This window comes from Chelonoidis abingdonii, chromosome 2 (assembly GCF_003597395.2).
Source record: "Chelonoidis abingdonii isolate Lonesome George chromosome 2, CheloAbing_2.0, whole genome shotgun sequence".
NCBI classification, from domain to species: domain Eukaryota; kingdom Metazoa; phylum Chordata; order Testudines; family Testudinidae; genus Chelonoidis; species Chelonoidis abingdonii.
The window spans coordinates 280,839,029-280,857,223 of NC_133770.1; the positions used below are offsets into that span (position 1 = coordinate 280,839,029).

The 18,195-nt window shown below is 41.4% G+C and overlaps 2 protein-coding genes across 9 annotated transcripts in view; one reads left to right on the top strand and one right to left on the bottom strand.

Annotated features, from left to right (window-relative positions):
* Positions 1-1,787: 1,787 nt before the first annotated feature.
* RNF139 (ring finger protein 139) lies at positions 1,788-10,796 on the top strand. 2 transcript variants are annotated; one of them, XM_032803485.2, is made up of 2 exons: positions 1,788-2,131; positions 8,764-10,796. In XM_032803485.2, the coding sequence occupies exons 1-2, from the start codon at positions 1,951-1,953 to the stop codon at positions 10,557-10,559; spliced, it is 1,977 nt and encodes a 658-aa protein (XP_032659376.1). In that variant the 5' UTR covers positions 1,788-1,950; the 3' UTR covers positions 10,560-10,796. The 2 variants fall into 2 exon arrangements, with proteins under 2 accessions (XP_032659376.1, XP_074919334.1); XM_075063233.1 differs by lacking the exon at positions 1,788-2,131 and adding an exon at positions 3,779-4,173.
* Positions 10,797-11,177: 381 nt separating this feature from the next.
* The window catches only part of TATDN1 (TatD DNase domain containing 1), a 30,080-nt gene continuing 23,062 nt past the window's right edge, over positions 11,178-18,195 (bottom strand). For all 7 annotated transcript variants that reach the window (XM_032803491.2, XM_075063234.1, XM_032803486.2 and 4 more), the window contains 2 exons: positions 16,957-17,083; positions 11,178-12,428 (listed from right to left, as the gene is read on the bottom strand). In XM_032803491.2, coding sequence (XP_032659382.1) covers positions 12,326-12,428; positions 16,957-17,083 — 230 coding nt within the window. In that variant the 3' untranslated portion in view covers positions 11,178-12,325. The remainder of the gene's footprint in view (positions 12,429-16,956; positions 17,084-18,195) is intronic.

An 18,195-nucleotide genomic window follows, 5' to 3' on the forward strand; every position in this document is an offset into this window, starting at 1 on the left:
GGGCAGCAGTAGGGTGTGAAGAGGGGCTAGGGAGCGCAGTGCAGTGTATGAGGGGGTGCAGTGGCAGTGGGATGTGAGGGGGCTATATGGCAGCAGTGCAGTGTCAATGGGGTTGGGGCAGTAGAAGGGTGTGAGGGAAACTATGAGGCGTCAGTGCAGTGTGTGAGGGGGCTATGGAGCACAATAAAATATGTGAGGGGGTGCGAGCAGCAGTAGGATGTGAGGGGGGACTATGGGGCAGCAGTGCAGTGTGAAGGGGTGGGGCAGCAGTAGGGTGTGAAGAGGGGCTATGGGGTGGCAGTGCAGTGTCAATGGAGCAGGGGCAGCATGGGGTGTGAGGGGGCTATGGGGCAGCAGTGGGGTGTGAATGGGGCTATGGGGCAGAAGTGGGGTGTGTGAGGGGGGCTATGAGGCAGCAGTAGGGTGTGGGGGGCTATAGAGCAGAAGTGCAGTGTGTGAGGGGGGCTATGGGGCGGCAGTGCAGTGTGAAGGGGTGGGGCAGCAGCGGGGTGTGACGGGGGCTATGGAGCACATTGCAGCGTGAGGGGGTGGGGGCAGCAGTGCAATGTGAGGAGGAGCTTTGGGCAGTAGTGCATGTGAAGGGGGTGGGGCAGAAGTAGGGGGGACTATGGGGTGGCAGTGCAGTGTGAAAGGGATGGGGGCAGAAGTGCAGAGTGAAGGGGGTGAGAGCGGCAGTGGGGTGTGAGGAGGGGCTTTGGGCAGCAGTGCAGTCTGAAGGGGGTGGGGGCAGCAGTAGGGGGGCTATGGGGTGGCAGTGCAGTGTGAAAGGGATGGGGGCAGCAGGGCAGAGTGAAGAGGTGGGGGTGGCATGGGGTGTGAGGAGGGGCGGGGCAGCAGCAGGGTGTGATGGGGGGCTATGGAACACAGTGCAGTGTGAGGGGGTGGGGGCGGCAGTGGGGTGTGAGGAGGGCTATAGGGCAGCAGTGCAGTGTCTGAGGGGGTGGAGCAACAGCGAGTGTGAGAGGGGGGTTATGGGGCAGAAGTGCAGAGTGAAGGGGTGGGGGCAGTATTGAGTGTGAGGAGAGCTATGGGGCAGCAGTGCAGAGTGAAGGGGGTGGGGGCGGCAGTAGAGTGTGAGGGGGGCTGTGGGGCACAGTGCAGAGTGAAGGGAGTGGGGGCGGCAGCAGGGTGTGAGGGGAGCTGTGGGGCACAGTGCAGAGCCAAGGGGGTGCGGGCGGCAGCGGGCTGTGAGGGGAGCTATGGGGCACAGTGCAGAGCCAAGGGGGTGCGGGCGGCAGCGGGGTGTGAGGGGAGCTGTGGGGCACAGTGCAGAGCGAAGGGGGTGCGGGCGGCAGCGGGGTGTGAGGGGAGCTGTGGGGCACAGTGCAGAGCGAAGGGGGTGCGGGCGGCAGCGGGGTGTGAGGGGAGCTATGGGGCACAGTGCAGAGCAAAGGGGGTGCGGGCGGCAGCGGGGTGTGAGGGGAGCTATGGGGCACAGTGCAGAGCAAAGGGGGTGCGGGCGGCAGCGGGGTGTGAGGGGAGCTGTGGGGCACAGTGCAGAGCAAAGGGGGTGCGGGCGGCAGCGGGGTGTGAGGGGAGCTGTGGGGCACAGTGCAGAGCAAAGCGGGTGCGGGCGGCAGCGCACTGTGAGGGCCGGGCTCATGTTACGGCAGGAAGAGGGACGGCCGTGCAGGGACCGCGACCGGGACCGGGACCCGGGGGAAGCAAGGCTCCTGGCGCGAACACTCCCGCACACACCGGCAGCGCCCGCCCGCCTCTGTGGAAGCCGGGGGCGGGGCCGCGCATTGTGACGGCGCCGTGTCCCCGCCTCCCGTAGGGCGGGGCGGGCGGCTGCAGGCTGAGGCCCGAGCGCGAAAGGAACATGGAGGCGGCTGTACTGCAGGGGGCCTGGCCCGTCCGGGAGGCGGGAGCAGGACTATAGCGAGGTCCCTGGGCCAGAGACCGGTACGAGGCGGCGGGTCCCGGGGGATGGCGGCCCCTGGCCCCCCGCAGCTGCCGGGGCTGCGGCTGGGCCCGCGGCTCCGAACCGGGCTGGAAGTTGCGCTGCGGGTGCCCAGCCTCTTCCTCATCGACGCCATCTTCAACTCGTACCCCCTGCCGGGGGGCTCCCTGTGCGCCGGGCTCCTGGGCGTGCTGCTGCGGCTGCTGGGTGAGAGAACCCCCCCGTGCGCTGGGCTCCTGGGGGTGCTGCTGGGGAGAGACCTCTTCCTCTCTACATCCTCTTTCCTGTCCCACCCCGGCTCCTGGAGGCATTGCCGCGGCGGGCTGGGTATCCTCTGGGCCCCGAGATACCTGCAATTTTCATTCCCTTCCCAGCTATCCGCCACCCTCCTTGCTGGAGCCTGTCTTCCTTCCCACTCCCGGGTCAGCTGAGTCACCCTCCTGCCCCTGTCTCCTTGTGTCTGCTGCTCTCCCCATAACTCTTCTCGGTGTCTCACGCTTCTTCCCTGCTGCCTCCTGTCTCCCCCTAACCCCTGTATATCTAGGGCCCCTTGCTCTGAGCGCCTCCTGCCTCCCCATTTCTTCTCCTTTCTGTCTCACTACTAGCTGATCTTGAGTTCTTCAGTTTCTAGTTTCTGTTCTGTTTCCCTACGCGCTCCTTTTTACCTGCACTGAGCAGAGATGTCTGCACTTCCCTCCTCTCCTGCTGCTGGTCTCACTTCATTGAGCTCATAGTGCTTCACTCTTTTTTTTATTCTCCACTCACCCTTTTCTTCCTTCTGCTTCAGCATCTCTCCCTCCTAACATCAGCAGGTTGAGGGCTCATCCCTTCTGCTACATATTTCCTAACTGAATTAAACTGAAGGGCGCTCTTCTCTTTCCTCATTATCTGGCTTTCTGCACTGTGGCTTCTAACCTGCCCTCAAATGAGAGATTTTTGCCCTTCAGTAATAATTTGAGAACCTTAGAAAATTTTAAAATTCCATATAAGTGTTAGGAATCATGATTGTAACTTTATCTGGCTAACAAGGCCTCCTAGTGATGCTGAAGCTAATACCTTCAGTGTCTCTAAAATAGATTACACAGTGGTAATGGGTCTTCTGCCATGTGACCATTTTGCATTACTGTCTATTTCTCTTTTGAGTTTTTCTTTTTCTCCACATTTGACATTGTGTAATGTTCTGTGTAGTCTGGAGATTTTCCACAGTCCTTTGCTTGGTGTCCTTACACCTATACACCAAAAAAAAAAAAAAAAAAACCCAAAAAAACACAGTCAGAAGTGTAATATGCTTTGTTGAAACATACTGCAAAATCTTTTGAGTGTAATAGAATCATAGAAGTGTGGGACTGGAAGGGACCTCAAGAGGTCATCTAGTGCAGTCCCCTGCACTCAAGGCAGGACTACATAACTAGACTATTCCTGACAGGTGTTCCTAACCTGCTCTTAAAAACCTTCACTGACATTGATTCCACAGCTTCCCTAGGAAATTTATTCCAGGGCTTAACCACCCTGACAGGAAATTTTTCCTAATGTCAAACCTAAACCTCCCTTGCTGCAATTTAAGCCTATTACTATTTTTCCTATCTTCAGAGGTTAACTGGAACAATTTTTCACCCTCATCCTTATAACAACCTTTTATGTACTTGAAAACTGTTATGTCTCCCCTCAGTCTTCTCTTCTTTAGACTAAATAGTTTTTTCAATCTTATAGTTTATAAAGTGCATGAAAAAGAATCCCCAGATGGGAGGGTAACCCTCTAAGAGTGAAATTCTACAGGAGTCATGGTTGATATTGGGTAATTTTTCATTGTTTTCCTCAGTGTGATGGTTAGGCGCTATAATATATTTATATTACAGTAGTGTCCCTGTGTCTCATAAACAGGACTGGGCTACTATTGTCCTAAGCATGGTACAAATGCAGTTCCCACCTGTATAGAGTTTGCGATCCCAAAAGACAGGAGAGAGGCAGAAAGTGGGGAAAAGGAACACAAAATACAATGAGAAGGAGAATGAGGTTGAGTAGCTGAGGAATTGTGGTGTTAAAGGGGTGGAAGAGAGATAAAAGGCAACCAATAGCAGTACAGCAGATAAAAGGGGAGAGTGTAAATTTTAGTGATAAAATAGAAATTTTTTACAAATACCAGTCTTTTCAGAGTTGAGTAAATGATGCTGTCCAGAGGCTGCAAAGCCCTATCCTGGCTGCTGCTGCTCATGTGAAGAATTGGGTAGGCTACATGGCTCAGTACCTAGGTGGGTTCTTTGGATTGTAGTATGCAGGCTAGAAAGCCTTCACTTGCCCACTGTGCACCACCACTTGCCCACCAGTTGCAGCTGGTGTTGGTGGTTTTGGAGAAGGAGCCCTTCTTGTTGCTGCTTTTCTGTATGTGGGGAGAAAGGGAGGGGGATAAATGGTCCCTGTTCTTTAGAAAGATCTCTCTTTGTCTTGCGGGACTGGAAGGCCCTGACTTACTCCCTCTGTTCCCTGAGCTGGTGTGGGTACTACCTCAAACTGATAAATTAATTATTTTTTTTAAAGTGATACTTCTAAATGTCTCATTGAAACACCTTTCAAAGTCCTGTATCATATGAGGCAGATGCTTTAGAAAGAGCTTTGAAATTAATCTCACATAAATGAGACTTGGTGTGTTTGTTATTGGATGATCTCTGTTAAGTGTGTAATGGTATGATTAAGGCAGTCTTCAGAATGGTGTCTGTATGATAGATTTTTGGAGAAGGAGAGGGTAATCATTTTTTTTTGTTGTTTTTGGTTTTTGTTTTTTTTTTCTCTCCATGGAAAGTTTTGAAAGTTTCATTGCTTGAGGCACTTAAAAATTAAACTGACTGCAGCACTTGATATACTGTAGGAACAATCCTGCACTGATATAAACACATTTCCTATCCAAAAGTGATGTTGACCACTTTTAATTGGAGAACCTCCTTAAGGTCCTTCATATCTTTCATATTGATCAGTAATGAAGTGATTGTTTCTCCTTATATTTTTTTCTCTTCCCTACCCCTCAGGTAAGAAAAGAGAGCGGTTAAGTCTACATTCGCAGTCAGAAACAGCTTTATTAAGACATACTTGAGACAGTATTTTGTCAACTAGCTATATTCTGAATACTTGAAGTCTGTTCATTTTGCAGCTGACAGATGTGTTACTGAGATCAGCATAAACAGAAATATTATTTGACTCTGAAATACCATAGATTATGCCATATTGAAATAATGGAAGAATTTTGTTGGTAAAACTCCAACATGTAGGCAGTGATTGTCTGGACTGATTCTACTTTTAACTAGTTGACTTTTTAAAAAATAGCTAAGTTAGGGTATTTATCCTATGGATCGCAGGAAAGGTTGTGTGTTCCAATGAAATTTCATTGATACTTTTGGAGAGTGCTGTTGAATAGTTTTGAAACACTATTTCAGATAGTATACCTTGTTTTGAGAAGAATGAATGGAATACTGTACAATAGGGGTAGGCAACCTATGGCACGGGTGCTGAAGGTGGCACGTGAGCTGATTTTCAGTGGCACTCACACTGCCCAGGTCCTGGCCACTGGTCCGGGAGGCTCTGCATTTTAATTTAATTTTAACTGAAGCTTCTTAACATTTTAAAAACTGTATTTACTTTACATACAACAATAGTTTAGTTATATATTATAGACTTGTAGAAAGAGACGTTTTAATGTTCTTAGAAGGTATTACTGGCACGCGAAACCTTAATTAGAGTGAATAAATGAAGACTCGGCATACCACTTCTGAAAGGTTTCCGACCCCTGCTGTACAATTATGGTACATTATGGAATCCTGTTGCTTCCATTTAAATTTTTGTATTCAGTTCTGCCCTGATTTACTTCCTATGTAAGTAACCACATTGGCTTCGACTGGAATTAGGTGAATAGGAAGTCAGGGCAGAATGGAGTCCTAAAACTATTTGCAATCTTTTTCTAACCTTTTTGCTTAACCTTTCACTTTATGGCCCTAGTTACACACTCTCCTTTCACCATCTCCTTTGGCTCCCAGTTTTCTTTAAGCATTAAAATCACTTCTGGGGTCATGTGTGTCTAATGTATTAAATTGTCACTTCAGAAAGCAGTATCTCCTCTTTGGAGTGTGCTGATTTCACAGGTTCACTGGAGATGTTGCTTTCTAAGTGCAGATTGAGCTTAAGGTTGACAGAGTTGGGGGTGGAAAGACAGTTCAGTGGCTGCTTAAAGAGTTAGAAAATAAATTGTATGTGGAGAAGTAATAGTTCCTTCTAGTATAGCTCTTATATTACTGAAGTTTGAATACTCTGTTGAATTCTGGGTACCACATTACCAGAAAGATATTGACAAATTGCAGGGAGTGCAGTTGAGAATAGAAACAAGGGAATTAGAGGTATTAATAACAGTATAAGGGAAGATACAAATGACACTATTAGTAATGTCATCCTAATGTTGAGATAATTGTTTTTTTTACTATTTGTAAGTCTTTGTTCTCAGAGGATTTAGAGCATTGTGCAATAATCAATTTAAAATATTATTTTCAGAAAGCAACTGGGTTCTGTCCTTATATAAAACACACGAACCAGGTATGATATATTTGGATTTTCCAAATGAAGTTGCTAGCAACTCACAATATTAGTCAAAATTTATCCAAACTGGTGAGGATGTGAAGACTGTCGCATGGACAGAAGGGCCATGGACTAGTGAGGTATCACAGAGACTAGTGAGATATCCCATTGTATATAACATTTTCATTAATGACTTGGAGGTGGTGGTTGAAGTGATAAATGACACACTAATGAAATTCATAGATGATACTAAAGAAGGAGGCATTGGAAGGACAGAGATAATACAAGTATGTTATAGACATTAGAAACATGGCCCAAGAAAAACACTAGATTAAACATGGAAAAAAATGCAAGCTTTTAAATCTGGGGCAAAAGAAATCACAAATTCTAGATGAGGGGAAAAGGTGGCAGACAGATATGCTGAGACCTGAAATTGATGGACAACCAGTTCGGTATGAGTTTGCACTGTGATATGGCAGGCAAAGACCAATATAATTTTGTGATGCATGTACAAAAGCATCATGTTACAAAACGAGGTGGTAGTTCCTCTCTGTATGACTTTGTTCAGTTCTGGACACCTTATTACGAGAGAGAGATAAATTAGAGGGAGTTCAAAGAAAATCAGTAAATCTGTACACTTATAAAAAAAAAAAGATTAAATGACAGGATGAGGCATAACAATTCAAAAATATCTGAATAGTATAAATATCAAATTATGTCAAATTATTTAGGGTAGTACAAGGATGTATATGTAGGAGTTACAAGATGAAATTAATAAACATTTTATCTGAAAACTTCCTAACACTCTACTAAGCTGTGGAACTGAATCCTAAAATTCCCTCCATAATGAAGGAAAACTAAATCTATCTAAACTGAGAAAACAAACTTTAAAATGTGCTATGGGGAATGGCCTACAGTGATTAGTATCCATTCTGTTTCCCAGTTAGGTCTAATTTCTGAGATTGTAAGGGCAGTCAGTATGTTTTTGGTTTCTCTAGACCAGTGTTGCTCAGGCAGTGGGTTGTAACCCCCAGCAGGGTCATGAAAGGAAATGGGTTGGGGAGGTGGGGGGTCACAGTCTAAAACAAAGAATCTTGCTCCTCTATTCCCTGCAGACCCTTACCCTTCAAATCAAGTATTCCCTACCAATCTCGCAACACACACAAAAATATGTTTATCATTGTTAATACATTTACTATAAGAGTAAAAACATTAGACTGCAAAATTTGACTTTAAATAAGTGGTCATCAACCTCAAAAGGTTGAAAGATGCTACCTCAAGCAAATTGGAGCAAATTGTTTTGTCATTTGAGTCAAATATAGCCATTAGAAATATGTAAAAAAATTGTAGGTTTTACCCTAGGTTTTCAGCAACTTGCTACAGATCTGGATAGGAATATGATATCCTGTATGAAAACGAATGTGCATCGTTGTATTCTTGGTTTTCTCTCTTAATATCACACTTCTTATATTGCAAAAATAATTGGTTTCCTATTGTCAAACTAAAAAGTTAAATGAATTGGACACTAGATTTTAGGATGTTGTAATAGCTTGACATTTAGAATGATGATTGAAGTGAACACCTCAAAACAACAGCAATTTAAGAATGTCTGAAGGTTTCAAAATATGTCCTGATAGCAACACTGTACTTATATTCTCTAAGTTTTAAAAATAATTAAAAAAAAAAATTACTGAAAGGCTCTGGATTAATTTGTCCAAGAGACTAAAGTCCTCTATGGATTCACAGTACTCGAAGAGTTCAGGCATTGGCAATTCAGTGCTTTAGTCAAAAATAAGTTATTTGGCTCAATACGGCTGTAGTGGAGTGGAAATTTAGTGGTGTGTGATATAGAGAAAGTCAGACTACATGAACTAATGTCCCTTCAGGTCTTCAGATCTATGAATCTCCCTGCATTGTGCCTCAGCACTGATCTGGAAGGATCCCACTCTACCGAGATGGGGAAAGTAGTTGAGTCTTCATATTGAAATTGCAAAAAAGATGGACAGTTGTGGTGGTGTCTTACTGTTTTTGCTTAATTGGTCTGGTATGCTCACTTTTTGTGTGTATTAAAGGCAAGTTAAGTAGTCATGTACCCTGGTGCCTCTTGCACAGAAAAACTGAAGTTTAAACAGTAAGCGCTATTCACAAATCTTTTTTATAGAAAAGTTTAAAGGTAAATAAAAGCGTTGAAGCTAAAAACTCTGAACTGTGTATCATGAGAGTTAATAGGTAAAATATGTGTCTAATTTCTGCTGAAAACTAAATGATTTTGTTCTGTTTTTTAGGGGTCTTTGTATCCAGTGTTGTTCTGGTCTTGCAACAGCGAGCACTTTTCAAGTTTTATATGATCAGCTCGGCATTTCTGCTAGCTGCAACCTCAGTGTTGGTGAATTATTATGCTTCTTTGCACATAAACTTCTACAGTGCCTACTACACAGCAGCTTTTGGAATTCAGTTCCTCCCTCATAAAGGACCCTCACTATGGATGGCACTTTCTGTCCTTCAGCTTACCTTTGGGATTGGATATGTTACATTGTTAAACGTGCAGTCCATATACTCCCAACTGATCATACTGGATATACTGATTCCTGTAATAGGCTTGATCATTGAATTACCTTTAAATGTCAGACAGATTTTAGTTTTTATTTCAGGCCTAATTCTGACATTATATACCACAATCAATTTAGTTATGAAAATTAAATGGTTCTATTATTCCACACGATACGTTTATCTCCTTTTAAGGCATATGTATCGCATTTATGGGTTACAGCTATTGATGGAAGATACATGGAAAAGGATTCGTTTTCCAGCTGTACTGCGTGTGTTCTGGCTAACAAGACTTACAGCACAAGCAGTTGTGTTAACTTATTTTGTCAAGATGGCAGAAACTAATACAGAAGAGAAGTTCTACTTGATTTCTTGGGAAAATTGTTGGGAACTAGTTTGCAGTCTTATAATAAGTGGGTGTGATTCTACTTTAACTGTCTTAGGCATGAGTGCTGTAATTTCTTCAATTGCCCATTATTTGGGACTGGGTATTTTGGCTTTTATTGGATCAACTGATGAAGATGACAAGAGGCTTGGTTTTGTAGCACCTGTTTTATTTTTTATTTTGGCTCTGCAGACTGGCTTAAGTGGTCTAAAGCCAGAAGAGAGACTAGTTCGCCTAAGTCGAAACATGTGCCTTTTGTTAACTGCAGTCCTGCATTTTATCCATGGAATGACAGACCCTGTACTAATGTCTCTCAGTGCCTCCCATGTGTCGTCATTTCGCAGACACTTCCCTGTACTACTTGTTTCAGCTTGCCTTTTTATTCTTCCAGTTCTGCTCAGTTATATCCTTTGGCACCACTATGCATTAAATACATGGCTTTTTGCAGTTACAGCATTCTGTGTGGAACTTTGCCTAAAAGTAATTGTTTCTATCACTGTTTATGTACTATTCATGATTGATGGCTACTATAATGTCCTATGGGAAAAGCTCGATGATTATGTCTACTATGTTCGTTCAACAGGCAATATTATTGAGTTTATATTTGGTGTAATCATGTTTGGAAATGGAGCTTATACTATGGTATTTGAATCAGGAAGTAAGATTCGGGCTTGTATGATGTGTCTACATGCTTATTTCAACATCTACTTGCAAGCAAAGAATGGCTGGAAAACTTTTATAAATCGCAGGACAGCTGTTAAAAAAATAAACTCACTTCCTGAAGTAAAAGGAAGTCGGTTACATGAAATAGATGATGTATGTGCAATCTGCTACCATGAGTTTACTGCATCTGCTCGTATTACTCCATGCAATCATTACTTTCATGCACTTTGCCTTCGGAAATGGCTCTATATTCAAGACACTTGTCCAATGTGCCATCAAAAAGTATATATTGAAGAAAAGGAAAATGCCAATATCTCTAACAATGGGTTTGTTGCACCTAATGAAAATCCTGTAGAAGTTGCAGAAGAAGCTGCACATGAAATAAATGAAGATAATGACAGTACCGACAGTGATGATGATGATGACTGTGTGGCAGAACACCACAATGAGACTCTTAATGTTGATTCTGACTCCCTGGGTGACTAAAATCGCTGAGGTATTTGTTTAAAAAAGAGTTCAGCAGCAGAATAAAAGTTTCACTTCATCATTGTATACTTAAGCACAACAATGGTATCTAAGTGTTGTCTGTGAATGGTTGTCATTTACTCTGGTGTGCTACTGTAAATATACCACTAATTATTTCTGGTCTCTTTCATGACTACCTTAAACTTGTGTACATTATTGTACATGGAATAAAATGTTTTCACATGTTTTTAAGACAAAGTTGGATAAACACTTAATTGACATAGTGACACATGTAATCCATTTGCTGTGCCAAAGCATACTAATAATTCTAGAACAAGGATTTTTGAGTGAGAGTTAACCTGTTGGAGAAATGAGACCTTCAGTATGCCTAGAAGACAATTAGAGATGAAAAGTTTTGAACAGGAACTGGTCTACCTATAAATTTAAAAATAACATCAGCAGAACATTATAGCTCAAAAGTTTTATAGCTATCTCAAAATAAAGTTCAGGTTTGTAGAAAACTTAAGTATTTGTGGATTATAAGAATGAAATTGCTGTGTTTTCTGGAAAACTCTCAGAACCAAGATGTATGGTGGACAACTGAACTTCATTAATATTATGAGACAGTACCATGCAAAATAAGAATTTTGCTTTTTATTTTAATCTGATACAAAGTCAGAGTACTTGATAAGATGAATCAATAAACGAGCTGCTACAGACTACCCTTAAAATTGATCCTAGAATGCTGTGAGGGAAGTAGAGCTGCAAAACTGACTGTACAAAAAGGAGACCCTATTTGTTGAGGCATTAGGTCAGCAGCCATCGGGGCTGCATGCTGCCACCAGGGGCTTTTTGTGTGGCTGAAGCCTCCTGCGCAGTGATGGGGGGCAAAGCAGTAGCCCCTACCCCCTTGGGTACCACAAACTGGAGAAGTAGGCTTTAGGTGGCAGGCAGCAGCTCCAGCCTTGCAGCAGTGGGTTCCATGCCCTGGAAATGGGGCTTTGGGCTCCAGACCTAGGTTCCCCCCACATCACTCCTGGCCCCCATTATGGCCTGTTGTGAAAAGTGATATTTATATATTAATACACCTCTACCCTGATATAACACATTTGGCTATAATGTGGTAAAGCAGTGCTCTGCAGGCAGGGAAGAAGTAGCTGCGCTCTCTGGTGGATCAAAGCAAGTTCAATATAACATGGTTAGATTTTTTGGCTCCCAAGGACAGTGTTATATCAGGGTAGAGGTATATCACTTTTCAGTGTCTCCCAGCTAGCTAACAAGCCTGCTGCTGTGAAAAGTGAAAAACATTCAAATATCACTTTTCACAGAAACAAGCTAGCAAATCTTTTAAAAAAAATCCCCAAACAGTGCACCCTCTCCTCCCCCCCAAAAAAACCCCAACCAACCACGCAAAGTACTTTGTTTCTATTCTGTTTAGGTCCAATAAAGAAGAGAGACAATTGTATTTTTTTATTGAGTTTGCAAAAAACCCTACATAAATAAATTACAGTGATTTGGATATGGATATGTCTTTGTTTTTCCTAAAGTTAAATATTTTAAGAAAAATGATCAGGTAGCTACACTCTCAGGCCACCAAAAATTTGTTGCAAGAATCCTTGCTTTAGATGTTCAGTATTTGAGGTTTACAAAGACGGCTTTAATCTTGTCATACCTCAAAAAAACAAACCAAAAACCCACTTCTGCAACAACAAAAGTACTATTATATTTTAAGTTTTATAGTAAGGTTAACAGGCTTTGCATACAAAATAAAGGTAAGAAACATAGCATTACATATCTGAAAAGAAGACTTTAATAGTATTGTTGTAAAGAGTGTTGGCCAGTTCAAGTGGATCTTCCTCTCTTACTGTCGTCATTATCTCCAGTACCTGACTAAAAAGAAAAAAGTTAATTTTACTCAGTTATGTGTAATGGTAAATATACTAATGTCAGTTTAGTTCATTTGTACACTACTAGCTGTGAGGGGACCAAGGTGGTTGGGACTTACTGCTGCAAGTATACTTTAGTTTCATTTGCACACAGTAACTAGCTTCTGCCATTTAAAACATCAACCACTCACTGGTAGTCTCCTAATTTTTGATCCTTTGACAATTTTTGCTTGGCCTACACAGGTAGTTAAACAACCTTAAATTTCAATGAAAGTGATTCTGCTGTAGGGATGAAATTTCTGCTGTTTTGGATAAAGTGCAGAATAAATCTCTCACCTAGGCCATCAGAAGTTCAAAGGGTGACATTCATTAAGCATGTAGTCAATTAAGTACCCTATACCCTTGCTTCCTATCCACACTTTTTATTTCTACTGAACAAATTCTTAGGTGTTTAACAATAGCTTGTTAAACAAACACTTCAAGAATATGGTATTCTAACAAATGTGGTTGTTAAAAGGGATGGGGAAGAAGCCACAGGATAAGACTAGTTTAATAGTTGCACTTTTAAAAAACTGTTACCCTGAAAGCCTTGACAGGTGGAGCAATACACTGCCACTTACTTGTATTTAGAAAATTCAGGTTTTCAATTAGTAGCTGAGAGACAAGAATGGAATAGTTATTCCTTCCACTACTGTGATCCTTGGTGGCCCGTAGGACTACCTTCTGACTATTAATGCAATATTGCACTTCTTTAGAGGCAGCTGAATTAGTAGATGCAATTCTGCTTAACATCTCAAAAACTCAGCTAAGATCTTTATTTCCACTAAAGCTTCAGTTCACAAGAAAATTTTCTGCACAGGTTGTTTGTTGTAGGCACAAGACATTAACAGTAAGTGGAAAGTGATAATTAAGGGACATTCTCAGCTGGTTGTAGATACATTTGCTTCAGTAGAGCTACACCAATTTACCCCAGCTGAGAATTGGCCTCAGGAGGTCTCACTAGGAAATTTTAAGCTGAAGTCCATATTTAGGCCAATAAATAAGTGGCCTGTTTTTCCTAAAGTTCTGTGCACCCAGCAGCTCCTCTTAACTTCAGTAGAAGCTGTGCAGCACTTCTGAATAACCAGCCACCTATTTAGGTTCCTGAATAAAAAATCTCAACCTGAAGTCCATAAAGTCAGACATTTAGTTAGTGTAAATTGGCATAGCTCTACAGAAGCTTAAGTAGCTACCCCAGCTAACACTAGGTGAGAATCTCTAGTTCTGACAACGACGAGGGAATTTTCCCCTCACAGAGAACAGACCATTACCAGATGGCCTATGACAAAGACCTGATGTAGTTTATTTTGATAGTACTTTCCACCTTACCCTCCTCCTTTAATAGCCACATCTTTTTGTTCTTAAAGATGAAGGGCTTGATCCATAAAGGATGTAGGGTCAGCCTTGTAATGTCTACATTTAGGTGCTCTGACACCCAAAGGACACCTTAGCCCCAAGTCAGGCTCCCATGCTCTCTGCACCATGCATGATGGTTAGGTGCCTAAAAAAGGGATTCACAGAAGCCACCATAGGCTGAGCAGGAAGCTGCCTAAAATAACCAGTAGATAATGCCAAAGAGAGGTTTTGCCTAAGCCTCACCCCCTCAAAGGGAATTAGGTGCCTGTTTCCACCACTATGAATCATTTCCTAATTAGACCCCTAAATCAGCTCAGCCCTTTTTCAAGTAAAACTGTGGAGAAGGGTACTGCCCTTAACCTCAGTAGCCAAGTAGTTAGCGTACTCTGCCAGAATGTGGGGGAGAGAGAGGTTCAGATGTCCACTTTGCCTGATTAAGAACAGGGACTTGAACACAGGTTGTCTACCTCTCAGGTCAGTACCTGAACCGTTAGGCTAACAGGGTATTCTGGGATGAGCACCTCAATCTCTCCTGCTGAAGCTGTTTTACTTTGTCACTTACTTAATCATCAACCTAGAGAGAACAATACTATAGCCTAGGGGTTAGCATACTATCCTGGGAGACTCAGGTCTCTGCTCCAGTGACAAAGTATTCCACCTCCCTTTCAGCTGGTGTTTTTCTAGGGTCCATTCCAGTAGACATGCTCTCTTAAGTGACCCCTGAGAATGCCTACCAAATTGGAACCTGCAGGCAAGATAGATGAAAGTCTAGTTTATGAATCCCACTGGGGCTTAGGCATGAAATAGGTGCTGAGCATCTGAACATGGTCAGCTTTGCATGTGCCCACCAGCAGGAATTTAGGCAGCAGCAGAGCAAGAGTTGAATGTAGGCATATAAAGTGGCAATTAAGTACCAAAATCTCTGTGGATCTAGCTTAAGACAGCCTCCAATGTCACTTATCACACTTAATTTTAGCTGAGACTAAAGTCATTTTTTAAAGTAATCAATTAAAGATTTTGTTCTGTCCAATTTACATTTGACAGTTGATATTCAGGGTTGAAGTTGGCTGCATGCTATTTGTGATCATTTTAAAGGGTGACTGACTTTAGTCACATTTTGACCTAAAAATTTTATACCTAATGTTACAGGTCACTGACTGTCACTGAAATTAGAAAATCCTTCCCTCACCCCCAGTAAGATAATTACTAAATAAAATTTTATCCATAGTTGCACTTCATATCTCATGTACTGCTGGGAGGGGGAAGCTCCCCTGCATGTTCTCTCCCCCACTATCTGTAACAAGGTGTTGACTGTTACCAGCTAAATTGAAACAGAAGCAGCTGACAAGGGGAGGAGTAGACTCTTAACATAATTTGAGGTCCATCCAGATAACCTATCTAAAAGCAGTAGCAGTGAGTAGATCAACTTTACAAGTTGGGGACAAATACTAGTTTGTCAAAATATTGTTAAATCAAACTATGTCTCTATAAGGTCTGATAATGTATTGAAAAGTATGGAAAGTACACATATTATTCAAAGGCTCCTACAAATTGTTACACACAAAGAGCTTCTGAACACTTTTATAACAGATGATGACATATCAAAGTAAGATCAAACTATCTTGTGGATTACTTGCCAAATTTATTTGGACTCTTTAGTAGCTGTATCCAAAGACTTTTTTTAGACACTAACTTTTTTTAGACACTAACAAAACTAACTTATATAACTTTTTTTTGTGCTCAAAATGACTGAACATTTCTATGATAAGTAAATTAGTTTCAGATTTTGATTACTACAAATGTATTTACATTCTTGCTGACAGACACTCTTGCAAACTGTTACTGGGCCAAAAGCGAATTAAAGTCACAACTAGGCTTGGGAGAATTCGATTTTTAGGTAAATGTCAATTTCACCATATACAAACTGATGAAATTTTTTTCCATTGATAATTGAAATTTACAGATAGAGAAAAATGCTGCTTAAGAACTTATTAGAGTTTGATTAAAGGATATTTAGACATGATATTGACCGTTTCTGTTTTCACAATTATACAGTTTTTACTTTTTGACTCTCAACATCCACTGTCATTAAATAATTGCCTCACCTCCCCCATAATTTCCCACAACTGTGAAATGTAAATTGATAAAAACGAGAAAAAAATAATTCTCTGACATTATAAAATAATAAAAATCAAACTCTTTTAAGCCTACTTATAACATAATGAGGGCATTTCACTTAGTGTTTTGTGGTGGTGGGTAGAAATGAGAGAAAGCAGATCTAACCCCAAAACCAGGCTGAAACAATAAAGGATCAGCATTTGATAAGATTTGAGTATTTCAGCCACCAATCTCATTTAGTGATTCTAGTTAATAAAATTTAAATCAAAAGCAGTCCTTTTACCCTCTTCTGTTTGTTTTTTTCTAGACATTTAGATTCTAGAGCAATGGGGTCCATAGGCACCTGAAGAGTTTCCCTCTCCAAACTCCCTTTTGGGGCATTCTTGTTTATCTCCAAACCTCAAACTGGTGTTTTTACTGGCTGTAGAGCAGAACAAAACTGATGTGATCTTAATCAGTTTCATTTTGCTACTGATCCTCAGGTTACAGCTACACCAACACCAGCCTCCTCATCTGCTGGAAGTACTCTTAAACCAGTGGTAATTTGTCTCTATGTCCCCCTACCCCCCCTTCCACTTTAAAAGATCACACAGTTGGCTCTTCTGATGTTGCTTGTACTCTAACAGCTACATCTGGAGGAGCAACACGGTGACATTAATTAGAATCTAGGTATCTAGATTCTAGTTTGGTAGTGCTAAGGGAAGAATTAACCTCTTGTCACACAAGGGAACTACAAAATAGAGGGAAGGAATACATTCGATATCAAATGAAAAGACATCACTAAGGAGTTGATTTTAAGATTTGCTGAGCTTCCAAAATTCCTGCTGAAATCAATAGAGATGCAAGAACCACTGAAAAGTTAGCCACAAAACATATATGTATTTTGTAAAACATATCTTAGGGTACAACACCTTGCTCCTGATTCAATAACTCTGTCATTGGTTTAAGCCTACTAAATTTTGTATGTACTTGTGTATGTTTCCAAACCTTTGTTTAAAATATGAAAATTACATACTTACATTATATGGCAAGGTTCATTTCTGTCCTTCAAGCAGTGCTCTACTTCCCATTTCTTTTTTGTGGGAAATGTTGTTTTTACACACTTTGACCCAGCATGAGTATTTTTCACACCACACCAGGGAGCATCTAGCATGATTCAAACAAGTTAAATGTATACAATTGTTTAGTAATTTCATATAATTGTTTGCTCTTCTGTCAATTTATGTCCTCCCAACTTTCCATAGACCAAAACTCATTTTAGAAATCACTCCTCTTCAGCACACTTTCTCTCCCAAATGATAAAGGAATGATTAGGAGATTAGTTAATTTAACATCCATAATGATGAATAAATAACTTCAAATTACTATTCCATTATATTAAATTCTGTAAGATTTTTACATATTATAAAATTAGCCACTTTATTCAGCAATAATGCAGTACAATAAAAGAAGCAAGGAGAGAAATGGTACCATGACAAGGGCTGCTAGCCAGCGAATCACTGTGTAACCCACAGAAAGTTTATATACACCAGTGATACTCAGACTGAGGCTCATGAGTCACAAGTGGCTTTTTAATGCATCTCCCGCAGCTCTTTTCAGCACATATTAAAACACTGATTTAACTATTAACCAATCTAAGTTATTAACCAATCAGGATGATTTTACTATATTAACTAATTGTAGTTGATAAAACAATAATACTTGGTCAGTCATTTTGCTGTGAGAATAATATATATGAACTAATATTTCCCGGTCATACTGTTTAAATATGAATATATAGTACTATAGTAAATACAATAATGAATTCACAGTACTATGGCTCTTTTGGGTAATACTGATTGCCAGTTTGGCTCCTGAACCAATGACATCTGATATCAGTGTAGCTGTGTTAGTCTGTATTCACAAAAACAACAAGGAGTCCGGTGGCACCTCAAAGAATCTGAAGCATCTGAAGAAGTGAGGTTTTTTACCCATAAACACTTATGCCCAAATAAATCTGTTAGTCTTTAAGGTGCCACCGGACTCCTTGTTTTTACTGAAGTCTGAGTATCACTGATATACACCCTGATGTGCCTCTGTTTAAGACACAAATGAAATGCAGGGATTTAACCAGAGTTTTTAAAAACAGCCTTTTTCAGATATTCCAAATTACATAACTGTTGACTAAATCTCCTAATCTATTTTTAACTGTCCTTCTACTGATGTCTGAAATAAATGTGAGTAGAACCGATATCCACGAATGGATCAGTTCAGTCATA

What these genes read in the sequence shown, in the direction of transcription:
- RNF139 (XM_032803485.2), top strand. Translation starts at nt 1,951, where the DNA reads ATGGCGGCCCCTGGCCCCCCGCAGCTGCCGGGGCTGCGGCTGGGCCCG. An exon ending in CGTGCTGCTGCGGCTGCTGG is followed by an intron (nt 2,132 to 8,763) that starts GTGAGAGAACCC and finishes TCTGTTTTTTAG; the next exon opens with GGGTCTTTGTATCCAGTGTT.